General features: G+C 46.5%; 1 protein-coding gene across 2 annotated transcripts in view; it reads right to left on the bottom strand.

Moving 5' to 3' along the window:
* LOC144679839 (uncharacterized) overlaps window positions 1–20,925 on the bottom strand; it is a 219,366-nt gene that overhangs the window by 89,347 nt on the left and 109,094 nt on the right. For both annotated transcript variants that reach the window (XM_078540682.1, XM_078540692.1), the window contains one exon: window positions 4,254–4,343. In XM_078540682.1, the coding sequence (XP_078396808.1) occupies window positions 4,254–4,343 (90 nt within the window). The remainder of the gene's footprint in view (window positions 1–4,253; window positions 4,344–20,925) is intronic.

Raw genomic sequence — 20,925 nt, 5'->3', positions numbered from 1 at the left:
GCTCTTTTGTCCATATCTGAAGCAATACTGTAATGAGGTCAGGAGGAGTGTGATCTTTGTGGAACACAAACTGTGCATGGTTAAGCAGGTTATTGGAGAATAAGTTCTGTGTGCTCGCACTGTCGATGTCATTTTCCATGACGATGATTCAGAGTAGACTAATGGCGCAATGACTGACTGGATTGGATTTGTCCTGCACTGAGCCGTTTTTTTAATATCATTTGCAGTAAATAAGATAGGTTGAAGTCAAATTTCTGTGATTGTGGGGACTTCAGGCGGATGCTGAGATGGATCATTGGCTTGGCATATCTTGCATAGGTGGTTGGAAACACTGCCGTACTCATGTACTCATGTGCGGGGATCCGCCATCATTGAGGATAGTGATTGTCCTGCAGCCTTCTCCTTCCACTAGTTATTCAATTGCGCACATTTATTTATGACTAGATAAGGCAGAATGCACTGTCTAAAACATGCATGTAGTCCTGTATTGTTGCTTCACCAGGCTGGCATATCATTCTTAAGTGCCTGTGGTGCCGCTCCTGGGACATTCTTCTGCATCCTCATTCAATACCTGGCTTAATGTAATAGAGTGAGGAATATGTTGGGCCATGAAGTTACAGATTATGGTTGAATACAATTATGCTGTTACTGCTGACTCGTAGTAGCTCATGGATGCCCAGTTTTGAGCTGCTAGGTCTGTACTGAATCTATACCTTTCAGGGACTTTGTCTCCATAAGGTGTTATGTACCTTAGAGTTGAGAGTGGAGTTCGGGAACTTCAAGTCCTGACAAACCCCGGAGTTTCCACACCTGCGCAGACCACGAGGGGACTGCAGATGCACAGCTCGGCATTTTGAGTTCTCTGGGCCAAGGACCAGCCCAGTGCGTCTGTGCATGAAGGAAAACAGCACGAAAGCCCGGATCATGTGACTGAGAGTGCAGTGCCATTGACAACTAGGGTCCTAGGCAGGGGACAGGGAGACAGGGTAGGGAGAGGTCCCAAAAGAAGGGTCTCAGACAGGGTACAGGAAAGGTTCCAGTTAAATTAAAATGTAGAAAAAGGGCTGCAGTTAGCAGACTGAGTGAAGCGGGCTCAGGAGAATCCTTGGCAATTGAAGGGGGCTCAGGAGAAGAATGTAGCAGAAGGTTGGGGACTTCTTGCTGTGGGCCATTGGGGCAATGGTGCCCTTTTGAAGCAGTAGTATTCTGCTTGGCACGGCTGAAAAGCTGAAGTTGTGCTTGTGAGTTGGTGCTTGATTGCATACGCGGGACTCCAGGGAACAAAATCTTGGGAGGCAAGATTGAAACCCTACGAGGTGGACCATTGTTGATCCTGACTGTCCCAGGAGCGCCTTTTGGAGAGAATTCCCAGGTTAGATCTTCGAAGGTGAAGACTGGAATCCCTCGAGAACAGACGGAGTTTCAGTGAGATCGGTTGACTCAGTGTTTACTGACTGTTGAGAAATCCAAGGACTCTGTCTTGGTCACAATTGCCATTTAGTGTGCAGCATGTATTCGACCACAGTGTGCCTGTTAATTCACATGTACATCATATTATCTTTGAATGTTAGAATATAAGATAAATATTGTAAATTGATTTATCTTTCTGACCTTGTATAGTAAAGTTTATTTTTGTTTGTTCAAAACCTGTGGAATCCTGTGGCTTTATTCACTGAGCAAGTGTTTTGAATCTCAAACTTTGTCTTCTTTAAACAAAACATTATTGGTCTCTAATCACATCTTACCAAAAACTTGGGGGTCTGGTAAAGGAACATAACAAAGGACTGTGTAGTGGTCAATCCTACTAATAGATGCAACTGCGACAGGTAGATGGGTGAGGTCAAGAAGGCTTTTCCCTAGTGTTGCTCTTTCTCACCTGCTTCAAACTCAGTCTGGCAGATATGTCCTTCGGGATTTGATCAGTTTAGTCAGTAGTGGTGCTACTCAGCCACTCTTGGTGCTGGAAATTCTGTGCCTTTGCCACCCTTAGTACTTATTCCAAATAGTATTCAGTATGGTGGAGAACTGATTCATCATTGAGGGAGGACAGTAGGTGGTAAGCAGCAATAGTTTTCCTTTCCCATGCTTGTCCTCATGCCATTCCATGAAAAGTCATCAAGCTGGTGCTCTGTCCTTCTGAGTGTTTCCAGCCAGCATCCATAATCTTTTGCTTTTGTATCAGTAATCCAGGTCTTTAAGGATAACTCGTTTAGTCATATAACCACTATGCTAACATACCAGGAAAGTGTGAACCACATTCTGATATATGAACCAAATGCTTTTGAGAGCATTGTAGCTGTTATAAGCAGGAAAAAATAATCAAAGGAATGGTGTGATTGATTTGGAATCAAAAATGATATTTCACGGACGGAGAGACTGTGGCTGAGCACTAAATAATTACTTTGCTTACGTCTTCACTGAAAAAAAAGGTGCTGCCAATGTCACACTAAAGGATGAGGTAATAGATAAATTGGATAGGATAAAAATAAAGAGGAGTGAGTTAAAATATTGTCAACACTCAAAGCAGAAAGCTCATCTAGTCTGAATGGGATGTATCCTAGATTGCTGAGGGAAGAGAAGGTGGACATTGTGGTGGCTTTGGCCACAATCTTACAAACCTGCTTGGATATGAGAGTGGTGCCAGAGGGCTGGAGAATAGCAGATGCTAAACCTTGCCCAAGAAATGGGAGAGAGTAAACCTAGCAATTGCAGGCCAATCAGCATAATATTGGGTGTGGAGAAATCTTAATACAGGGCAAAATTATTTGGAACTTGGAAAACTATGATAAATAAAAGTTAGTGTGGATTTGTTAAAGGCAAAACATGTTTCTCTAACTTGGTTGAGTCCTTTGGTGAAATTTTACAGTGGGGCTTGATTAAGGCAGTGTGGTTGATGCTGTGCATATGGACTTTCAAGAGGTGTTTGATAAAGTACCACATAATAGACTTGTTAGCAAAATTGAAGCCTATGAGGTTAACGGGGCACTGGCTACATAGATGCAAAATTCATTAAGAGTCGAAAAATAGAGAGTAGTGGAGGATAGATGTTTATCAGGTTGGAAGAAAGTGTGCAGTAGTATCCATTAGGGGTTGATATTGGGGTCTTTTTGATATACGGGAGTAATAATAAGAGAGGACGCTGAGGGCGGGCTCCATACCTGGAAGCCGGTGGCGTTTTGACTTCTGGGCCTGCCTTCGTTCCGTGCCTGATAATACGTCAAATGGGGCTAATCAAATTGAAGGATAGATTGAGGCCTTCATTCCACCCAATGAGTGCTGGAGAGTGGGATGCCCGGCCTCTGACGTCGTAGGCTTTGACCTGGAATGTGACCACGGCACAGTGTCAGGGAGCCCAGCAAATGTAGGATCGCTTAAAACTTTGCTTCATAATGTGTAATTGAGCAGTTTTCAGGCTTCTGAGGTGAGTACATTATATTTTGATATCTGCTCTAAACCTTGGCACTGATCAGAGGCATTCTTTTTTATCCTGAACAAGTTCCCCATTTCTTTGCATGGAGGAGTTGTATAGTTGTTACATGTTTCCCTATATAAAGGGGAAAATGTGCAGTGGTGTAGGGAAAGTGCAGGGAACTGGGACTAATTAGATAGATCTTACAACTTCTGGCACAGGCATGATGGGCTGTGTGACCTCCATATGATGCTATGGTTATATGATTAAGACGGTAAGATGTCAGAATTATCATAATGAGAGAGAACATACATTTTGGAAAATAATCTCTGTTCCTTGCTGCACTTAAAACCATAACTGCTATGGGTGAATAAACTCCACTTACTTTAAGTTCTCTATATGTCTACTTGATCACTGGGTCCTGAGCTTGCTTCAACATGTTTCATTTGTAATGAGCAAAAGGTTGATTGATCATATTGTTGAAGAAAACCAACGCTATAATTTAGAAATAGGTGGGATCACCTTTTAATGAAGCTGTGCTTAATATAAATTCAACTAAATAACATTTAGAAATTTTTATCCTGAAATCTATAATTTCTCACATATAATGCACAATGCCTGACATCAAAAATGGCATTAAAATTCAGGATTCATCTTATATTTAAGCATTTTTGCAGGCATGATAAAATAAACTGTAAGACATTATAGTAAGCCATTTTCAAATTTCTTTAAACCAATAAGTAGTTCTAGCCTCATATGTTTCAAAATTTAACAAGAAAAAGTTATCAAACCAATATATATGAGGTTAAAAGAGCTCTTAAACTTTGAACACAAATAAGGAAACCTGTTCTCTCCTCTCATTTTCCTGTTGTTCTTTCAGTTTTTGTTTTTTTTGTTCTTCGTGAAGAATTTGCTTTTTCTTTTCTAGCCACACCTATGAAACATAAATAGACACATATATAATTGTTGGTAAATAATCACAAATATTCTACATTCCTACAGATTCATAGTTCCTCTATAATGAAACAGTCTTTATACCATTCATATTCTTAATAAAAGGAATATTTAGAAGAATCAGGGAACGGACTAGAGAGAGGCATGTTTCATCAAGAAAAGGAAGTTAAAAGAATCTAAGTCACTTGGCCACAAATGGCTGAATGGAAACTATAATCAATGATGGCAGGGTTGGAGGTGGGGGAAAGGAGACAGTGGTGTGGGACTCCCAGTGTATACTGTGGTTACATACATGGCTGGTTTCGTAAATTGCGACTATATACACATTAAACTACAATTTTACAGATTTCTTTGTCACGTACCACACTCAACAGGAAGACTTGGATCAACTTTGTTTATATCTTATGTTTAAATTCCTTATCATAATTAGTTTATTAATTGAGAAATATTTTGATAGTGCTTTACCGTCTACTCTTCAGGCTTCAAATTAACCACATTGAGCTGTTCACTGTCCAACTGACAAGTGGCAAGTAACATTCGTGCCACATAAGTGTCAGGCAATGACCATCTCCAACAAGAGAGAATCCAACCATCGCCCCTTGATGTTCAATGGCAATACCATCACTGAATCCCCCATTATCAACATCCTAGGGGTTACCATTGACCAGAAACTGAACTGGACTAGCCGTATAAATACTGTGGCTACAAGAGCAGGTCAGAATCTAGGAATCGTGCAACGAGTAACTCACCTCCTGACTCCCAAAGGCCTGTCTGCCAGCTACAAGGAACAAGTCAGAAATGTGATTAAACACTCCCCACTTGCTTGGATGAGTGCAGCTCCCACAACACTCAAGAAGCTTGACACCATCCAGGACAAAGCAGCCTGCTTGATTGGCACCACATCCACAAACATTCACTCCCTCCACCACCGACGCACATTAGCAGCAGTGTATACCATCTACAAGATGCGCTGCAGGAATTCACCAAGGCTCCTTCGACAGCACTTTTTAAACCCACACCTACTAGAAGAATAAGGGCAGCAGATACATGGGAACATCGCCACCTGGAATCTCCCCTTCAAGTCACTCACCAATCTGACTTGGAAATATATCGCCGTTACTTCACTGTTGCTGGGTCAAAATCCTGGAACTCCCTCCCTAATAGCACTGTGGGTGTACCTACACCACATGGACTGCAGTGGTTCAAGAAGTCAGCTCACCACCACCTTCTCAAGGGCAACTAGGGATGGACAATAAATGCTACCCCTGCCCACGAAGCTCACATCCCATGAATGAATAAACAAAAAACTATTTTAAGAATTTTCATGCATTGTGAAAGCTTTGAAATATAAAGCAATAAGAATGAAAGGGCTATGCATTAGAAAACAGATCTGTAGTTGACTTTCTACTGAAGCTGGGGAATTGGTTAGGGTTGCTTTATATAGAGGGGAAAAGGATAAAATTATTATTTTTCTATTCCTTGGATCCAATGCAGATTTACCTCATAGAGTGACAGATTGCAGCTCTTGTGTTTTCACAGAATCTCACAGTGCAGAAGAGGCCCTTCGGCCCATCAAGTCTGCACCAACACGTGAGAAACACCTGGCCTACCTACCTAATCCCATTTACCAGTACTTGGCCCATAGCCTTGAATATTATGATGTGCCAAGTGCTCATCCAGGTACTTCTTAAAGGATGTGAGGCAACCCGCCTCCACTACCCTCCCAGGCAAGTGCATTCCAGACCATCACCACCCTCCGGGTAAAAAAGTTTTCCCTCACATCCCCCCTAAACCTCCTGCCCCTCACCTTGAACTTATGTCCCCTTGTGACTGACCCTTCAACTAAGGGGAACAGCTGCTCCCTATCCACCCGGTCTATGCCCCCCATAATCTTGTACACCTAAATCAGGTCGCCCCTCAGTCTTCTCTGCTCCAACGAAAACAACCAAAGTCTATCCAACCTCTCTTCATAACTGAAATGTTTCATCCCAGGCAACATCCTGGTGAATCTCCTCTGCACCCCCTCCAATGCAATCACATCCTTCCTATAATGTGGTGACCAGAACTGCACACAGTACTCCAGCTGTGACCTCACCAAGGTTCTATGCAACTCCAACATGATCTCCCTACTTTTGTAATCTATGCCTCGATTGATAAAGGCAAGTGTCCCATATGCCTTTTTCACCACCCCACTAACATGCCCCTCCGCCTTCAGAGATCTCAAGGTTTTGCCGCCTTTATGGGCTATGGGTCCAAGTTGATCATCTATATTTAAAAGATGCATTCCTGGTTTGTTGGGATGAGGTCAGTGGAAAGTCAAAGAAACAGACAAAATTTCTGTAAAGTAATTTCTGCTCCGAAGGGACAAATTTTATTTGGCCTGGCGGGAACAGGGAGAGCCAATATCACGCTGGAAGCCTGGAAGTAGAGTCCTGAACTCCACAATGTGCATGTGATATTGTGATATAACTGACAGGTTTCCCGCACCACCCATCCCACTCCCTGTGAAGTCTGATTGAAAGATTTGGATTTCATTTGGGCAAGAACACTGAAAATAAGGATTCAGGACCAGTTAGGTCTCAACACCAACCTGGGGAAGGGGCCAATACCAGGTTCAAGGGTGGGGGGTGGATGAGAGTGCAATTTCGAGCAAGGGGGTTCTTGTGGAGGAGAGAAGAGGGAGATCAGAGGTCTGGGGAATTAGCGATGGGGGTGGATCTTGGAGGACTTGGGGGTGTGGAAGATTGGAGCCCTCAGCCCTCTGAGGCAATGCAACCTCTGGATGCAGTTCAAGTTGAAGTATCTGTAAACATTCCAGGGGAACGCATTAAAAAAAAAATTCACACCTAACAGCCTCTCTTCAGGTTGGACTGGAGAACCCTGCCATTCCTCTGGTTAGCAACATTAAGATCCGACCACCAATGCTGGAGTAACTAAAATTGGGATGCTCAAAAGTCCAGAATTGAAGGCACAAGGAGACCATGGAGGGTTGTAGGATTGGAGGAAGTTAGAGAATAGGAAAAAGTAAAGCCATGGCAAGATTTGAAAACAAGGACGAAAATTTTAAAACTGAAGTGTTGTCAGACTGGGAGCCAATATGGATTTGTGAATCTTGGAGTGAATGGGACTTTGTGTAAGTTAGGATACAGCGAACACAGTTAATAGGTGGAGGATGGGAGTCCAGCTAGGAGAACTTTGGAAAAGTCCAGAGGTAGCAAAGGTTCCAGCAGCAGATGTGCTGAGGCAGGGGCGAAGTCAAGTGGAAGTAGTGATGGAGTAGATTTGGGGAAGGGTTAGGGTGGTATGGTAAATTAGTGGTTAAATTACTGGAATAGCAATCCAAAGGTCTGGATTAATGATCTGGAAACACTTATCCAATTCCCACCACAACAGTTTTAAATTCCCTAATTTAAATTCAGTTAGTTAAATAAGTCAGGAATTAAAACAAAAATAAATATCAGTAATGGTGTCTATTGAACTACCAGATTGCCTTTAAAACCCATCTGGTTCACTAATGTCCTTTTGGGAAGGAAATCTGCCATCCTTATCCAGTCTGGCCTTCATGTGACTCCAGGCCCATAGAAATGTAGTGGACTCTTAACTATCTTCTGAAATGACCTGGAAAGCCACTCAGTTGGATAGAGATGGGCAATAAATGCTGATCTTGCTAGCAATCCCTACATCCCAGGAGTTGAAGTAAAGAAAATGTAATCAGAAACTCATTTTGTGGTCAAAAACAACAGCAAGGTTGTGAATGGTCTGATTCAATATCAGACAGTTGCCCGGGAGAAGCATGAGCTAATGGTTAAGGACAGAATTTGTAGCATGTACAACAGCTTTGGTCTTCCCATTATTTAGTTGGAGATTTCTGTTCATCTAGTAAAGAATATCGGACAAGAAATGTGACAAGTTAAAGATAATGGAGGAGTCGTGAAAGGGATTGTGAAGGCAGGAGCTGTCCTGATGTGGTGAGGTAGAGCTGGATGATGTAATTAGCTTATACAGTATGTGGAACCTGACCTGCCTTTGAACGACTTGACTGAGGCGGAGTATCCTGATGAGCAATAGGTGGAGACTAAGCATAGATTCTTGGAGGACTCCAGAGACAACAATGTGTGAGGAGGAAGAGAAGCAAATGCAGCTGGTTTACTGTCTATGACTGGATAAACAAGAATGATTGAGGTCTGGAGGCAGATCATAGTGCTAGGTTTCACCAGGCATCACTGCACAGGGGTGCAAGTGATGTTTCAGCGAAAGGAGGCAAGAGTCTGGGAATGCTCCAATCCATCTCACAGATATGATAGATTTGTGCCTGCTACAGGCATAGATCCATCTCTACACCCTGGAAATAAGACATCATACACAAAGACATGGTGAATTGAAAAACCATGGCCAGAATTTTACGCAAAGGTGGTGGCCCCGCCCCTGCTGAAAAATCAGAGGTGAGCCCGTCTCCACTTGGCTGGGTCATCATGCAGCGATTTAATGACTCCCATCTGAGAGGAAGTTTCAATCAAATGGCTGGCAGTTCTTTAGTCCCAGCAGCTCCACCAGGGGTGGTAGCCACTGCTTGAACCACAGCCATTTTGCTGGGACAAAGCTAGCAGGCCTCAGTGTGTGGGTGGGAGGCTGGATTTGGCAGGGCAGGGAGACATGCAGGGAGGTGGGGTAAACTACCTTGGGGTGAAGCTTTTGTTAGGTGAACAGGAGGGAAAGCCCTCAGTCCACAAAAAGGCAACCAGGTTTCACCACATGGAATGGGCATCTCCTGCCACTGGTAAAATATGGTAGTAGCTGGGAAGTAACCCTTAAGAGACCATTGAAGGCCGTAATTGGCCCAAGGGCAGACCCCCAATGCCTCCGCTTCCTGGCGGCTGCCATGGAGACCTTGGTCCAGGACATCACTCCTGCATTGCTGAGCATGCTGAACTCCATTGCTGACACCATAGTTGGCCTCCAACAGTGTCAAAACAAGAGGGGTGCAGGACAGCTCTATCTCACTCCAGCTTCCCCTTCTCCTCAAGGAGTCAGCCAGGGCTCTCAGGCAGCTGCACACCCCAGGGCCATCCACCCAGGGCATGTCTGGCACATCCGAATCCCCTCTTCCAGAAGCTCCAGCTCCACAGGCTAAGGAGGGTACCACTGCCACACAGCAGGATCCCAAAAGCAGGCCAGAGTCCTCCGGGTCTCGGCTCACTGGAGGACACCTGTCAAGGTCATTACAGACAGGGCATAGCAATCAGCAGACTGACTCCACCTCCGCTGTGGATGTTGGGTAGCACCAAGACAGGGCAGGGTTAGATAGGTTAAGAGGATATTGTTGCACAGCCTGGGCACAGGTGCTAATCACCTGTACATAATGTTCACATTGTTAATAAAATAAATAAATAATGTCTCCTCGCCTATGGCTCCTTGTTCTGATGAGCAGTGTTCGTGTCACTCAGGTGTGAAACCTTGATCCCTGCACAAGACAAAGGCAGGTGTCTCAGTCCAGGACCTCTTCTCTGTGCAGTGTGTAACCTTCAGACCAAAGTGATGGTCCATCTTCACACTCACTGGAAAAATTAGTGATGCCTTCGCCTCAATGGTGCTTGCCATTGCTGCCAGAATATCATGGGCAGGCATCACAGAGTTCCGTCATTCTCTTTGTATGATCTCAGCAATGGAAGTGTAAACAGCAATCCCAGCTCTGTCGACCCTGCAAAGTCCTCCTTACAAACATCTGGGGGCTAGTGCCAAAATTGGGAGAATTGGCACACAGACTAGTCAAGCAACAGCCTGACATAGTCATCCTCATGGAATCATAACTTACAGATAATGTCCCAGACACCACCATCAACATCCCTGGGTATGTGCTGTCCCACCGGCAGGGCAGGCCCAGCAGAGGTGGCGGCACAGTGGTATACTGTCGGGAGGGAGTTGCCCTGGGAGTCCTCAACATTGACTCTGGACCCCATGAAGACTCCTGACATCAAGAAACCTCCTGCTGATGACCACGTACCACCCTCCTTCAGCTGATGAGTCAGTGCTCTTCCATGTTGAACAACATTTGGAGGAAGCACTGAGGGTGTCAAAGGCGCAGAATATACTCTGGGTGGGGGACTTCAATGTCCATCACTAAGAATGGCTCAGTAGCACCACTACTGACTGAACTGGCCGAGTCCTAAAGGATATGGCTGCTAGACTGGGTCTGCAGCAGGTGGTGAGGGAAGTATCAAGAGGGAAAAACATACTTGACCTCATCCTCACCAACCTTCCTGCCGCAGATGCATCTGTCAATGACAGTAACAGTAGGAGTGACCACCGCACAGTCGTGGAGACGAAGTCCTGCCTTCACATTGAGGATACCCTCCATCGTCTTGTGTGGCATTACCACCGTGCTAAATGGGATAGATTTTGAACAGATTTAGCAACTCAAGACTGGGCATCCATGAGGTGCTGTGGGCCATCAGCAGCAGCAGAATTGTACTCGAACACAATCTGTAACCTTATGGCCTGGCATATCCCTCACTCTACCATTACCATCAAGCCAGGGGATCAGCCCTGGTTCAATGAATAATGCAGGAGGGCATGCCAGGAGCAGTACCAGGCATACCTAAAAATGAGGTGCCAACCTGGTGAAGCTATAACACAGGATTACTTGCATACCAAACAGCACAGGCAGCAAGTGTTAGACAGAGCTAAGTGATCCCATAATCAACGGATCAGGTCTAAGCTCTGCAGTGCTGCCACATCCAGTCGTGAATGGTGGTAGACAATTAAACGACTCACTGGAGGAGGAGGCTCCACAAATATCCCCATCCTAAATGATGGGGGAGCCCAACACATCAGTGCAAAAGATAAGGCTGAAGCATTTGCTACAATCTTCAGCTGGAAGTGCCAAGTAGATGATCCATCTCGGCCTCCTCCAGAGGTCCCCAGCATCAAAGCTGCCAGTCTTCAGCCAATTCAATTCATTCCACGTGACATCAATAAACGGTTGAAGGCACTGGATAGTGCAAAGGCTATGGGACCTGACAATATTCTGGCAATAGTATTGAAGACCAGAATTTGCCGCACCCCTAGCCAAGCTGTACAGCTACAACACTGGCATTTACCCGGTTATGTGGGAAATTACCCAGGTATGTCCTGCACACAAAAAGCAGGACAAATCAACCCGGCTAATTACCCCCCTCTATCAGTCTACTCTCAATCATCAGTAAAGTAATGGAAGAGGTCATCAACAGTGCTATCAAGCGGCACTTGCTTAACAATAACCTGCTCACTGATGCCCAGTTTGGGTTCCCCCAGGGCCACTCAGCTCATGACCTCATTACAGCGTTAGTTCAAACATGGACAAAAGAGCTGAACTCCCGAGGTGAGGTGAGAGCGACTGCCCTTGACATCAAGGCCGCATTTGACCGAGTGTGACATCAAAGAGCTCAAGCAAAACTGGAGTCAATGGGAATCAGGGGGAAAACTCTTCACTGGTTGGAGTCATACATAGCACAAAGGAAGATGGTTGTGGTTGTTGGAGATCAGTCATTTCAGCTCCAAGACATGACTGCAGGAGTTCCTCAGGGTAGTGTCCTCAGCCCAACCTTTTTCAGCTGCTTCATCAATGACCTTCCTTCCATCATAAGGTCAGAAGTGGGGATGTTTGCTGATGATTGCACAATGTTCAGCACTGTTCACGACTCCTCAGAAACTGAAGCAGTCCATGTCCAAATGCAGCAAGACCTGGACAATATTCAGGCTTGGGCTGACAAGTGACAAGTAATATACGCACCACACAAGTGCCAGGCAATGACCATCTCCAACAAGACAGAATCCCTTGATGTTCAATGGCATTACCTTCACTGAATCCCACTCTATCAGCATCCTTATGTATATGGGACCAGCCATATAAATACTCTGGCTACAGGATCAGGTCAGAGGCTGGGAATCGTGCGACGAGCAAACTCACCTCCTGACTCCCCAAAGCCTGTCCACCACCTACAAGGCACAAGTCAGGAGCGTGATGGAATATTCCCCACTTGCCTGGATGAGTGCAGCTCCCACAACACTCAAGAAGCTTGACATCGTCCATGACAAAGCAGCTCACTTGATTGGCACCACATATACAAACCTTCACTCCCTCCACCACTGATGCACAGTAGCAGCAGTGTGTACCATCTACAAGATATACTGTAGGAATTCTCCAAGGCTCCTTCGACAGCACCTTTTAAACTCACTATCATCTAGAAGGACAAGGGCAGCAGATAGGTGGGAACACCACCACCTGGAAGTTCCCCTCCAAGTCACCTCACTATCCTGACTTGGAAATATATCACCGCTCCTTCACTGTCGCTGGGTCAAAAGCCTGGAACTCCCTTCCTAATCACACTCTGGGTGTACCTACAGCACATGGACTGCAGCAGTTCAAGAAGGCAGTTCACACCACCTTCTCAAAGGCAATAAATGCTGGCCCTGCCAGCGAAGCCCATATCCCGTGAATGATTAAAAAAAAGAAACCCCACCCACCTCTGACCCACTCCACCTGACCGACTGGCGGCAGCTTCGTCCACTGGATTGCATGCTGTGCACTCACCTCAGGCGCAGGCATTCTGCTAACCCGCACTGCAAGTCTGCACTGTTAGCATGAACCAAGGAGGAGACTGGTCCAATTTTAATGATTACATTGCAGGGGGCTGTGATTGCCTCCACCAGTGACTGCTCCATGGCCAGCTTTAGCAAGAGATTGTACAACGTGCAGAGTCATGCAATTGTTCTGCAGTCCACTAAAACGCTCATTAGTTTGTAGTCTGTTCCCAAGGGATGAAGAGCTTTGGAGCATTTGGTGGCATTTTATTGCCTCTGCGTTGCTTGAGTGGGCAGATAATCTTGAGACCCAACTCCAAGTATGTCAATGTGGTTATGTCTGAGCTGTCTCAGCTGTGGAGTGGTCACTTTATACAAGGTTTTCCTAATGTGTGGCCGCTTCCTTCCCCTACATGCTTCTGCACTATCATTAAATGCAGGGCAGCCCTTGCCCACCACAGCCCCACCGCCCCACAACCAACTTGCCTCAACCGCAGTGCAGCCCTTGACCCCCCGCCCCCAACTCGCCTCAACCACTCTGCAGACCTTGCCACCACTGCTCCCCACCCGACAACTCGCCTTAACCCCCTGCCCCATCAGCCAGCCAAGGAAAAGCAACCTGCCTGTGCCCTTGTCTGAATGGCTGGCGCATCAACCTTGAGGTCCAACAGTAGACCCTCGTGAGCACTGCGCAATGTTACTGTGCGCTCACATCCGAGTTCCCCTTGAAGTGCACTCGCCAGCTGCACACCTTATAAATGCTGTTCTGAAATACATTGATGTGCAATAACACCGATGTGCTCAGGTGATCCAGCATTGGAGGATGGTTCTGGTGAGCTGGGCTTATAATGGCATGCAGATGTGTTACAATGAAGTTCCCAACATCGGGTGGCAGGAAACACAGCCCACTATTGATGGGCGGAGCAGACGATTGTAAACGTGCTTCACGATGGCGTCAAACAAATTTTTGGCCTTCCTGTTATATTGTCCATGCATGCCTGATGCCCAGTGGGCATGGAAAATTTTCCCATAAATGGTTGTTGTTTTTCATATTCCGAATTGGTATAGTTAAGTCTTCACATTTCAATAAATTTACTGTTTGTCCTTACTATTTATATATATATCAATTTATTGCTCATAAGGGCCAAATTTCTTTGAATGCAATCCTGGTGTAATACTGGGATGATGCATGGCGAGAGTTTGTTGGGTTAGTTGGCATAATCTTAATACAACAAACCTGCTCACGGGGTGGGGAAGGCTGACAGTGGGTCAGGAACCTATTTGACAGACAAGGGAGCTTTGTTGTGGCTCTTTCATGAAACTTTGGCATTAGTATCTCACTTCTGGGTTTCCTGGCCAATCAGAGAGTGTGGGTGTGGCGATGACCCAATTCTGTTAAGAAGATGGTGGTGTAGTGGTAACATCACTGGATTAGTCATTCAGAGGCCCAGGCTAACGTTGGGTTCAAATCCCACTATAATCTGGAATTGTACAGCTTGTTTCAGTAATGGTGAATGTGAAGCCATTGTTGTAAAAACCCATTTGGTTCACCTGCCTTTTAGAGAAGGAAATCTGGTGTCTTGGTCTGGCCTACATGTGACTCTAGACCCACAGCAATAAGATTGGCTTTTAACTGCCCCTGAAATGGTGTGACAAGCTACTTGGCTTACAGACAATTAGGGATGGGCAACAAATGCTGCTGGATTGTCAGTGATGCCCACATACCAAGGATGAATAAAGAAAAAAAATTACAGTTAAACTAACTCTGGTAAGGCTCAAACAAGCTGAATTGCTTCCATAGAAATGGAAAGGCTATGTGGAAACGCTACACCCCTAGGTCCCTGACTCTTTTCTGAAGATCCTGCTGCAGGGTCTGAGAAGTGCTGAAAAGAAGTGCTGTTTCCGTGGACAGGAGGAGGCCAGCCTTACTGATGAAGGTGGGGATGGAAGCGGCAAAGACGTGAACAGCAGGAGATGCATAAAGAATTGGCTTGGTCATAGAAGACAGAGGGTAGCAGTGGAAGGGTGCTTTTCTGAATGGAGAGCTGTGACTAGTGGAGTTCCGCAGGTATCAGTGCTGGGACCTTTGCTGTTTGTAGTATACATAAATGATTTGGAGGAAAATGTAACTGGGCTAATTAGTAAGTTTGCAGATGACACTAAGGTTGGAGGAGTTGCAGACAGTGAAGAGGTATGTCAAAGGATACAATGGGATATAGATCGGTTGGAGACTTGGGTGGAGAAATGGCAGATGGAGTTTAATCTGGACAAATGCAAGGTAATGCATTTTGGAAGGTCTAATACAGGCAGGAATTATACAGTAAATGGCAGAACCCTTAAGTGCATCGACGCGCAGAGGAATCCGGGTGTACAGGTCCACAGGTCACTGAAAGTGGCAACGCAGATAGTCAGGAAGGCATATGGCATGCTTGCCTTCATTGGTAGGGGTTTTGAGTATAAAAGCTGGGAAGTCATGCTACAGTTGTATAGAACCTTGGTTAGGCCACACTTGGAATATTGCATGCAATTCTGGTCGCTACATTACCAAAAAGGCGTTGGAGAGGGTGCAGAGGAGGTTTACCAGGATGCTGCCTGGTCTGGAGGTTATTAGCTATGAGGAGAGATTAGAGAAACTCGGGTTGTTCTCACTAGAGCGACGGAGATTGAGGGGTGACTTGATAGAAGCTTACAAAATTATGAGTGGCATGGACAGAGTAGATAGTCAGAAGCTTTTTCCCAGGGTGGAAGAGTCAATTACTAGGGGACATAGATTTAAGGTGAGAGGAGAAAATTATACAGGAGATGTGCGAGGCAAGTTTTTTACGCAGAGGGTAGTGAGTGTCTGGAATTCGCTGCCAGAGGAGGTGGTGGAAGCAGGTACGATAGTGGTGTTTAAGAGGCAGCTTGACAAATACATGAATAGGATGGGAATAGAGGGATACGGACCCCGGAAGTGCAAAATGTTTTAGTTGACGGGCAATATGGTCGGCGCAGGTTTGGAGGGCCGAAGGGCCTGTTCCTGTGCTGTACTTTTCTTTGTTCTTGTTCTTTGAGTCTGGTTCCTTGAATCTGTAAACCCTGCCCCAAGACGTTCAATGACCTCATGATGACTGGAAAGGTGATGACATTCCACTTTCAGGTGCCAAACCCACACTCTGACTTCCCCAGCACTCCTCTGATGAATGCACCTTGCAGCTTCACTCATTCCTCTCTCTTGAGGCACCTCCTCACTTCTGCATCTGAACAATCAGCACTGACAGTCATTTTCATCTTATTACCAACTCACACCCATGCCTCAATGTCATCATCCATTCCTTGCTCTCCACATTATCCATTTCGCACATTCATAACTCTCTGCTTTCTCTCCTTGCAGAAGAGAGCGCACAACTCTAGGGAGTGATAGCCACCTTGACAGCCATTGGCAATCCATGTCCATCTGATCTTGTTCCAGGTGTCTGCAGATGTCAGCAACAACCTGTATAAAAACTTAAGCATCTTGAGGCATTGGTACTAGGATATTTGAGGAGGGCTACCCTCTGCCTGCCTGCTGTGATGGATGGTATTGCCTCCTTCAATTTGAACCTTTGTGTTCAGCCCTTCTGTCCTGTGGAGCACATTGTGGTTCAGGACAAGGCAGCTACTGTTGCTGGTGGTACTGCTGCTGGTGTTCCTGCTGCTTTCGCTACTCCTCTATTCCGTCACCAGAGGTCCAAGGTAGAGCTTTATAAGCTCTTCTCATGGTTGCAGTGAAAGCTGACAGCAGGGAAGATTAAGTCGAGGTGAGTAAGATTCAGGACAGGTAGCATGACTAAAGTGAGATTGGAGGAGGAGAGGTTGTTCAATTTGAACCCGAGCACGGCCACATTCTTCCACGCCGCTCATGTAGAGGGGCCTATCTGGAATTTATTCTAAAATATAACTTGGACTCTTTGTGGGTTCTGCTAGGGAAGTGAACTGCACCCCACAGTGCAACTCACAACTGCCCATTGGGAGACTCTTCACTTCATTAGAAATATTGACCTCAACAGAAATGCAGAGTCCTAACTGAGAAAGAGTTTTAGTGTAGGCAGTTCCCACCCAAGCTATCAGTCCCTACCTAGATTTGCCTTGTAAATGGTAACCAGAGGCAAATTGGAAACTCTTGAAGTTCTAATGGGAGCATGTTAGAAGCTATTTTTGGTCTATAAAACCTTTTTGGCAATTTGTATTCTAAACATGGAGTGCAATCATCCCAGGTTTGCACTATGTGCGGTAGTGGGCGTGAAAAAGGCGTTTTACTGCTGGCTGCAATGGCGGGTTTTTGTGCCGTATCGCCCCTTTCTGCCTCATAACTAATGCAGTTACAGGAAACAGGCCAGATCGCTGGCAGAAGGCCTCTGATTGGCCAGCCACGCTGTTACCTCACTGCTTCCTCACACTGGGCACCATATTTAAAATGCAGCCGCGCACACACCACTCACTCTCTCACACATGCTCTCACATCGCTATCTGGCCTCATCTCCTATGGAGATTGCCTCCTTATCCCATCCATGGCTCCACTCAGCACTCACGCACGCCTGGTATCCTTCTCATTTGGCCTGGCATGCGCCTTACTCACACTCTCTCCATCTGTCTTTATGATTAACAAGATCGTGCACAATCACCGAGAGAGGTCCCAGATCGGGGGTGGAGAGCCAAACAGCAAGGTCATTACTCCAGCTGGCCGGAGAGGATATTGACCATTCCTGCGGCAACGGTAAGGTTGGCGACAAACACCCACATGAGGATCCTGCACCAAATGATCCCACTCTCAAAGTTATTCTCAGTCCGTTGTTCTGTGTTCAATGTGGCTGCCAAACACTAAAAATCTCCGCTTTCTCTCCAAGTCTGATCCACATCTGATACGTCACCCTCAGGCAACCGTGACTCCGACCCTAGCGCTGAGTGCACCTCGAATGAGGACCCCTCAACACGTTCACCCATACACTCCACCAGTGCAGCAACACACTCCTAGGTGGGACCCAGATGTAGAGGTAGTTTGCCCACATGTCTGTCCTTGGCTTGCTGCATTGTTCCAGTGAAGCTCAATGCAAACTGGAGGAACAGCACCTCATCTTCCGACTAGGCACTTTACAGCCTTCCGGACTGAATATTGAATTCAACAACTTTAGATCTTAAACTCCCCCTCCCCCCATCCCCACCCCGTTTCTTCTCCCTCCCTTTTGGTTTTTTTTTCAATAATTTATATAGATTTTTCTTTTCCCACCTATTTCTATTATTTTTAAATCTACAACCTTGTCAGTCTTTCCACCCCACCCCAACTACAGCTGTACCTTGAGTGTCCTGCCATCCATTGTTAATTAGCACTTTTCTTAGATAATATCACCACCTTCAACACCTCTTTGATCCTTTTGTCTGTGACATCTTTTGATTATCTGCTCCTATCACTGCTTGCTTGTCCCTACAACCACCCCACCCTCAACTTCTCTTCCCCCGCCCCCCCACCTTAAACCAGCTTATATTTCACCCCTCTCCTAACTATACTTCAGTTCTGTTGAAGGGTCATGTGGACTCGAAACGTCGACTCTTTTCTTCTCCACCGATGCTGCCAGACCTGCTGAGCTTTTCCACGTAATTCTGTTTTTGTTTTGGATTTCCAGCATCTGCAGTAGCTTTTTGTTTTTATCCCAGATGTACAGTAGCCTCAGGATCACAATCTAGTGAGCACACCACACAATCTGTTCCATAGCAGGCAGAGGTAGGGACATCCTTGGTCGCCAACACTCAGAGGACTGCTGAATTCAAGAAATCTGCTGAGTCCGAGTCACATGATGAGCCTCTGGACTTGGGCCTCAATCATTAGGAGAAGCTGCAAAAACAAACACAGGGACATCAGGAAGGGATGTCTTGTGCACTCAGATTGCAAGTGGCGATGGAGGAGTCTGTCCGCCTTCAGTTTGAGGTGATATTGCTGGCATGCCAACACACCGAGGACAACACTGGCAGGATGGTGGCCGCCAGGGAGATCTTGGTCCAGGACAACAGTCCTATACTGCTGCACGGGCTGAACTCCATCGCTGATGCCATAGTTGGCCTCCAACAGTGTCAACACCAGAGAGGTGCGGAGTAGCTCCATCTCACTCCTACTTCACCTTCTCTTCAAGGATTCAACCAGGGGCTATTGAGCACTCATAGGGAGATGGACCAGCAGCTCGACAGCCCGGGGCCATCTACCCAGGTGACTCCGGAATGTCCGGATGATCCAAATCCCCTCCTCCTGTGACCCCCGCAGCTCCAGATCAAGAGGCCGAGGAGGGTGCAGTTGTCCCACAGCAGGACACCCCAAAGCAGGCTGGGTCTCTCCAGATCTCGGCCCTCCAGAGGACGTATGCCAAAGTCATCACAGACAGGGCATCGCAGTGAGCAGGCTGCCTCCACCTCTGCTGTGGATGTCAGGGAAGCACCAAGGGTTAGGAAGGTTAAGTAGATGTATTTGCACAGCCTGGGCATGGGTGTTAATCACATTTACATAATGTTCACTATTGTCAATAAACTCCCAAGAATGTCTCCTTGCCTATCACTCCTTGTTATGATGAGCAGTGTTCATGTCACTCAGATGTGAAACCATGGTTCCTGCACAAGATAAAGGCAGGAGTCTCAATCCAGGGCCTCTTTCCTGTGCAGTGCAACTTTCAGAGCCAAGCGTTGGTCCAGCTTCACAGTCACTGGATACATTAGTGATGTCTTCACCTTGATGGTGCTTGTCATTGCTGCCAGAATGTCACGGGCAGGCATCACAGTGTTCTGTCATTCTCTCTGTGTGCTCTCAGCACCTTTGAGGTGGCTGGCACCCCATCTTGTCAGCATTTGTGTCTGGTGACCGTGTGCTCCTGAACGGGACAGGTACTGAAGGCTGACAAAGGATCAGGTGCATTTAAAGTTTTACGGCTGCTTCTCCATGATATGACGCTGATCACAGAGCACAAGTGAGCTGCCTTCAGTCAGACAGGAGTCAGACATTTACAGAGGCTATGTGAAGATCTATGGAGTTTCCTCACTGCATGTTGTCACCGTCCTCTTGAAATCTTGTGACTATTAGGGCCTCCGCTGCAGCTCCATGACATGAGTCTGAGCACTGATGATAGTTGGGCTGCCGTCAGCAAGACCAGAGTCAAACGTTCATAGATGCAAGGTGAGGGTGTCAGGACTGCCCTCACTTCATCTCATCATTATCCTTCATGAATCTTGTGGCTAGAGAGAGACCCCCGAGTGCGCCTGCCTTGTCTGGCCAGTGCGATGGCCTCATCACCGGCATCCCCGCCTTCAAGGACTTCATCGCCAATATCCCCTTCGACATCCTCCTCATTGGAGGAGACGTGCAGCTCTACCATCTCCTCCTCAGCCAGTTCCTCTCCACTTTGCAGCGCCAGGTTGTGGAGCGCGCAGTAAGCGACGATGATGCATGACACCCTCTGGGGACTGTAATGCAGTGCTCCACCGGACCTGTCAAGACACCGGAACCTCATTTTCAATATGCCTATTGTTTGCTCCACCAAAGTCCACATCATGACATGAGCCTTGTTATAGCGTCGCGCTGCTGCAGTCTGAGGCTGCAGCACAGGTGCCATCAGTCACGTCCTCTGTGGGTAGCCTTTGTCCGCGAGGAGCCAAGACTGCAGCCTCTGTGGACTCTGGAAAATGTCAGGGATCTGAGACCTGCTAAGGATGTGAACGCTCCCTAGGAATAATGTTCAGACCTGTAGGATGCATTTGTGATGGTCTCAGGCCAGCTGAACATTCAATGAGTGGAAGCCCTTGCGGTTGATGTAGTTGACTGCTTGTTGCCATGGAGATCTAAGCTTCACGTAAGTGCACTCGATGGTACCCTACGCCTGTGGGAAACCTGAGATCTGCCCAAATCCCAGCACTCTTGTTTCCTGGCTTGCCTAATCCTGGAAATGCACAAAGTTCTGTGCCTTTGTGAAGATGGCGCCTCTGACCTCCTGGATATACTTGTGCATGGA

This window comes from Cetorhinus maximus, chromosome 1 (genome assembly GCF_964194155.1).
Source record: "Cetorhinus maximus chromosome 1, sCetMax3.hap1.1, whole genome shotgun sequence".
Lineage (NCBI taxonomy): Eukaryota > Metazoa > Chordata > Chondrichthyes > Lamniformes > Cetorhinidae > Cetorhinus > Cetorhinus maximus.
Note: the sequence above shows the minus strand (reverse complement) of the source record. Positions and strands in the feature narration are given on the sequence as shown.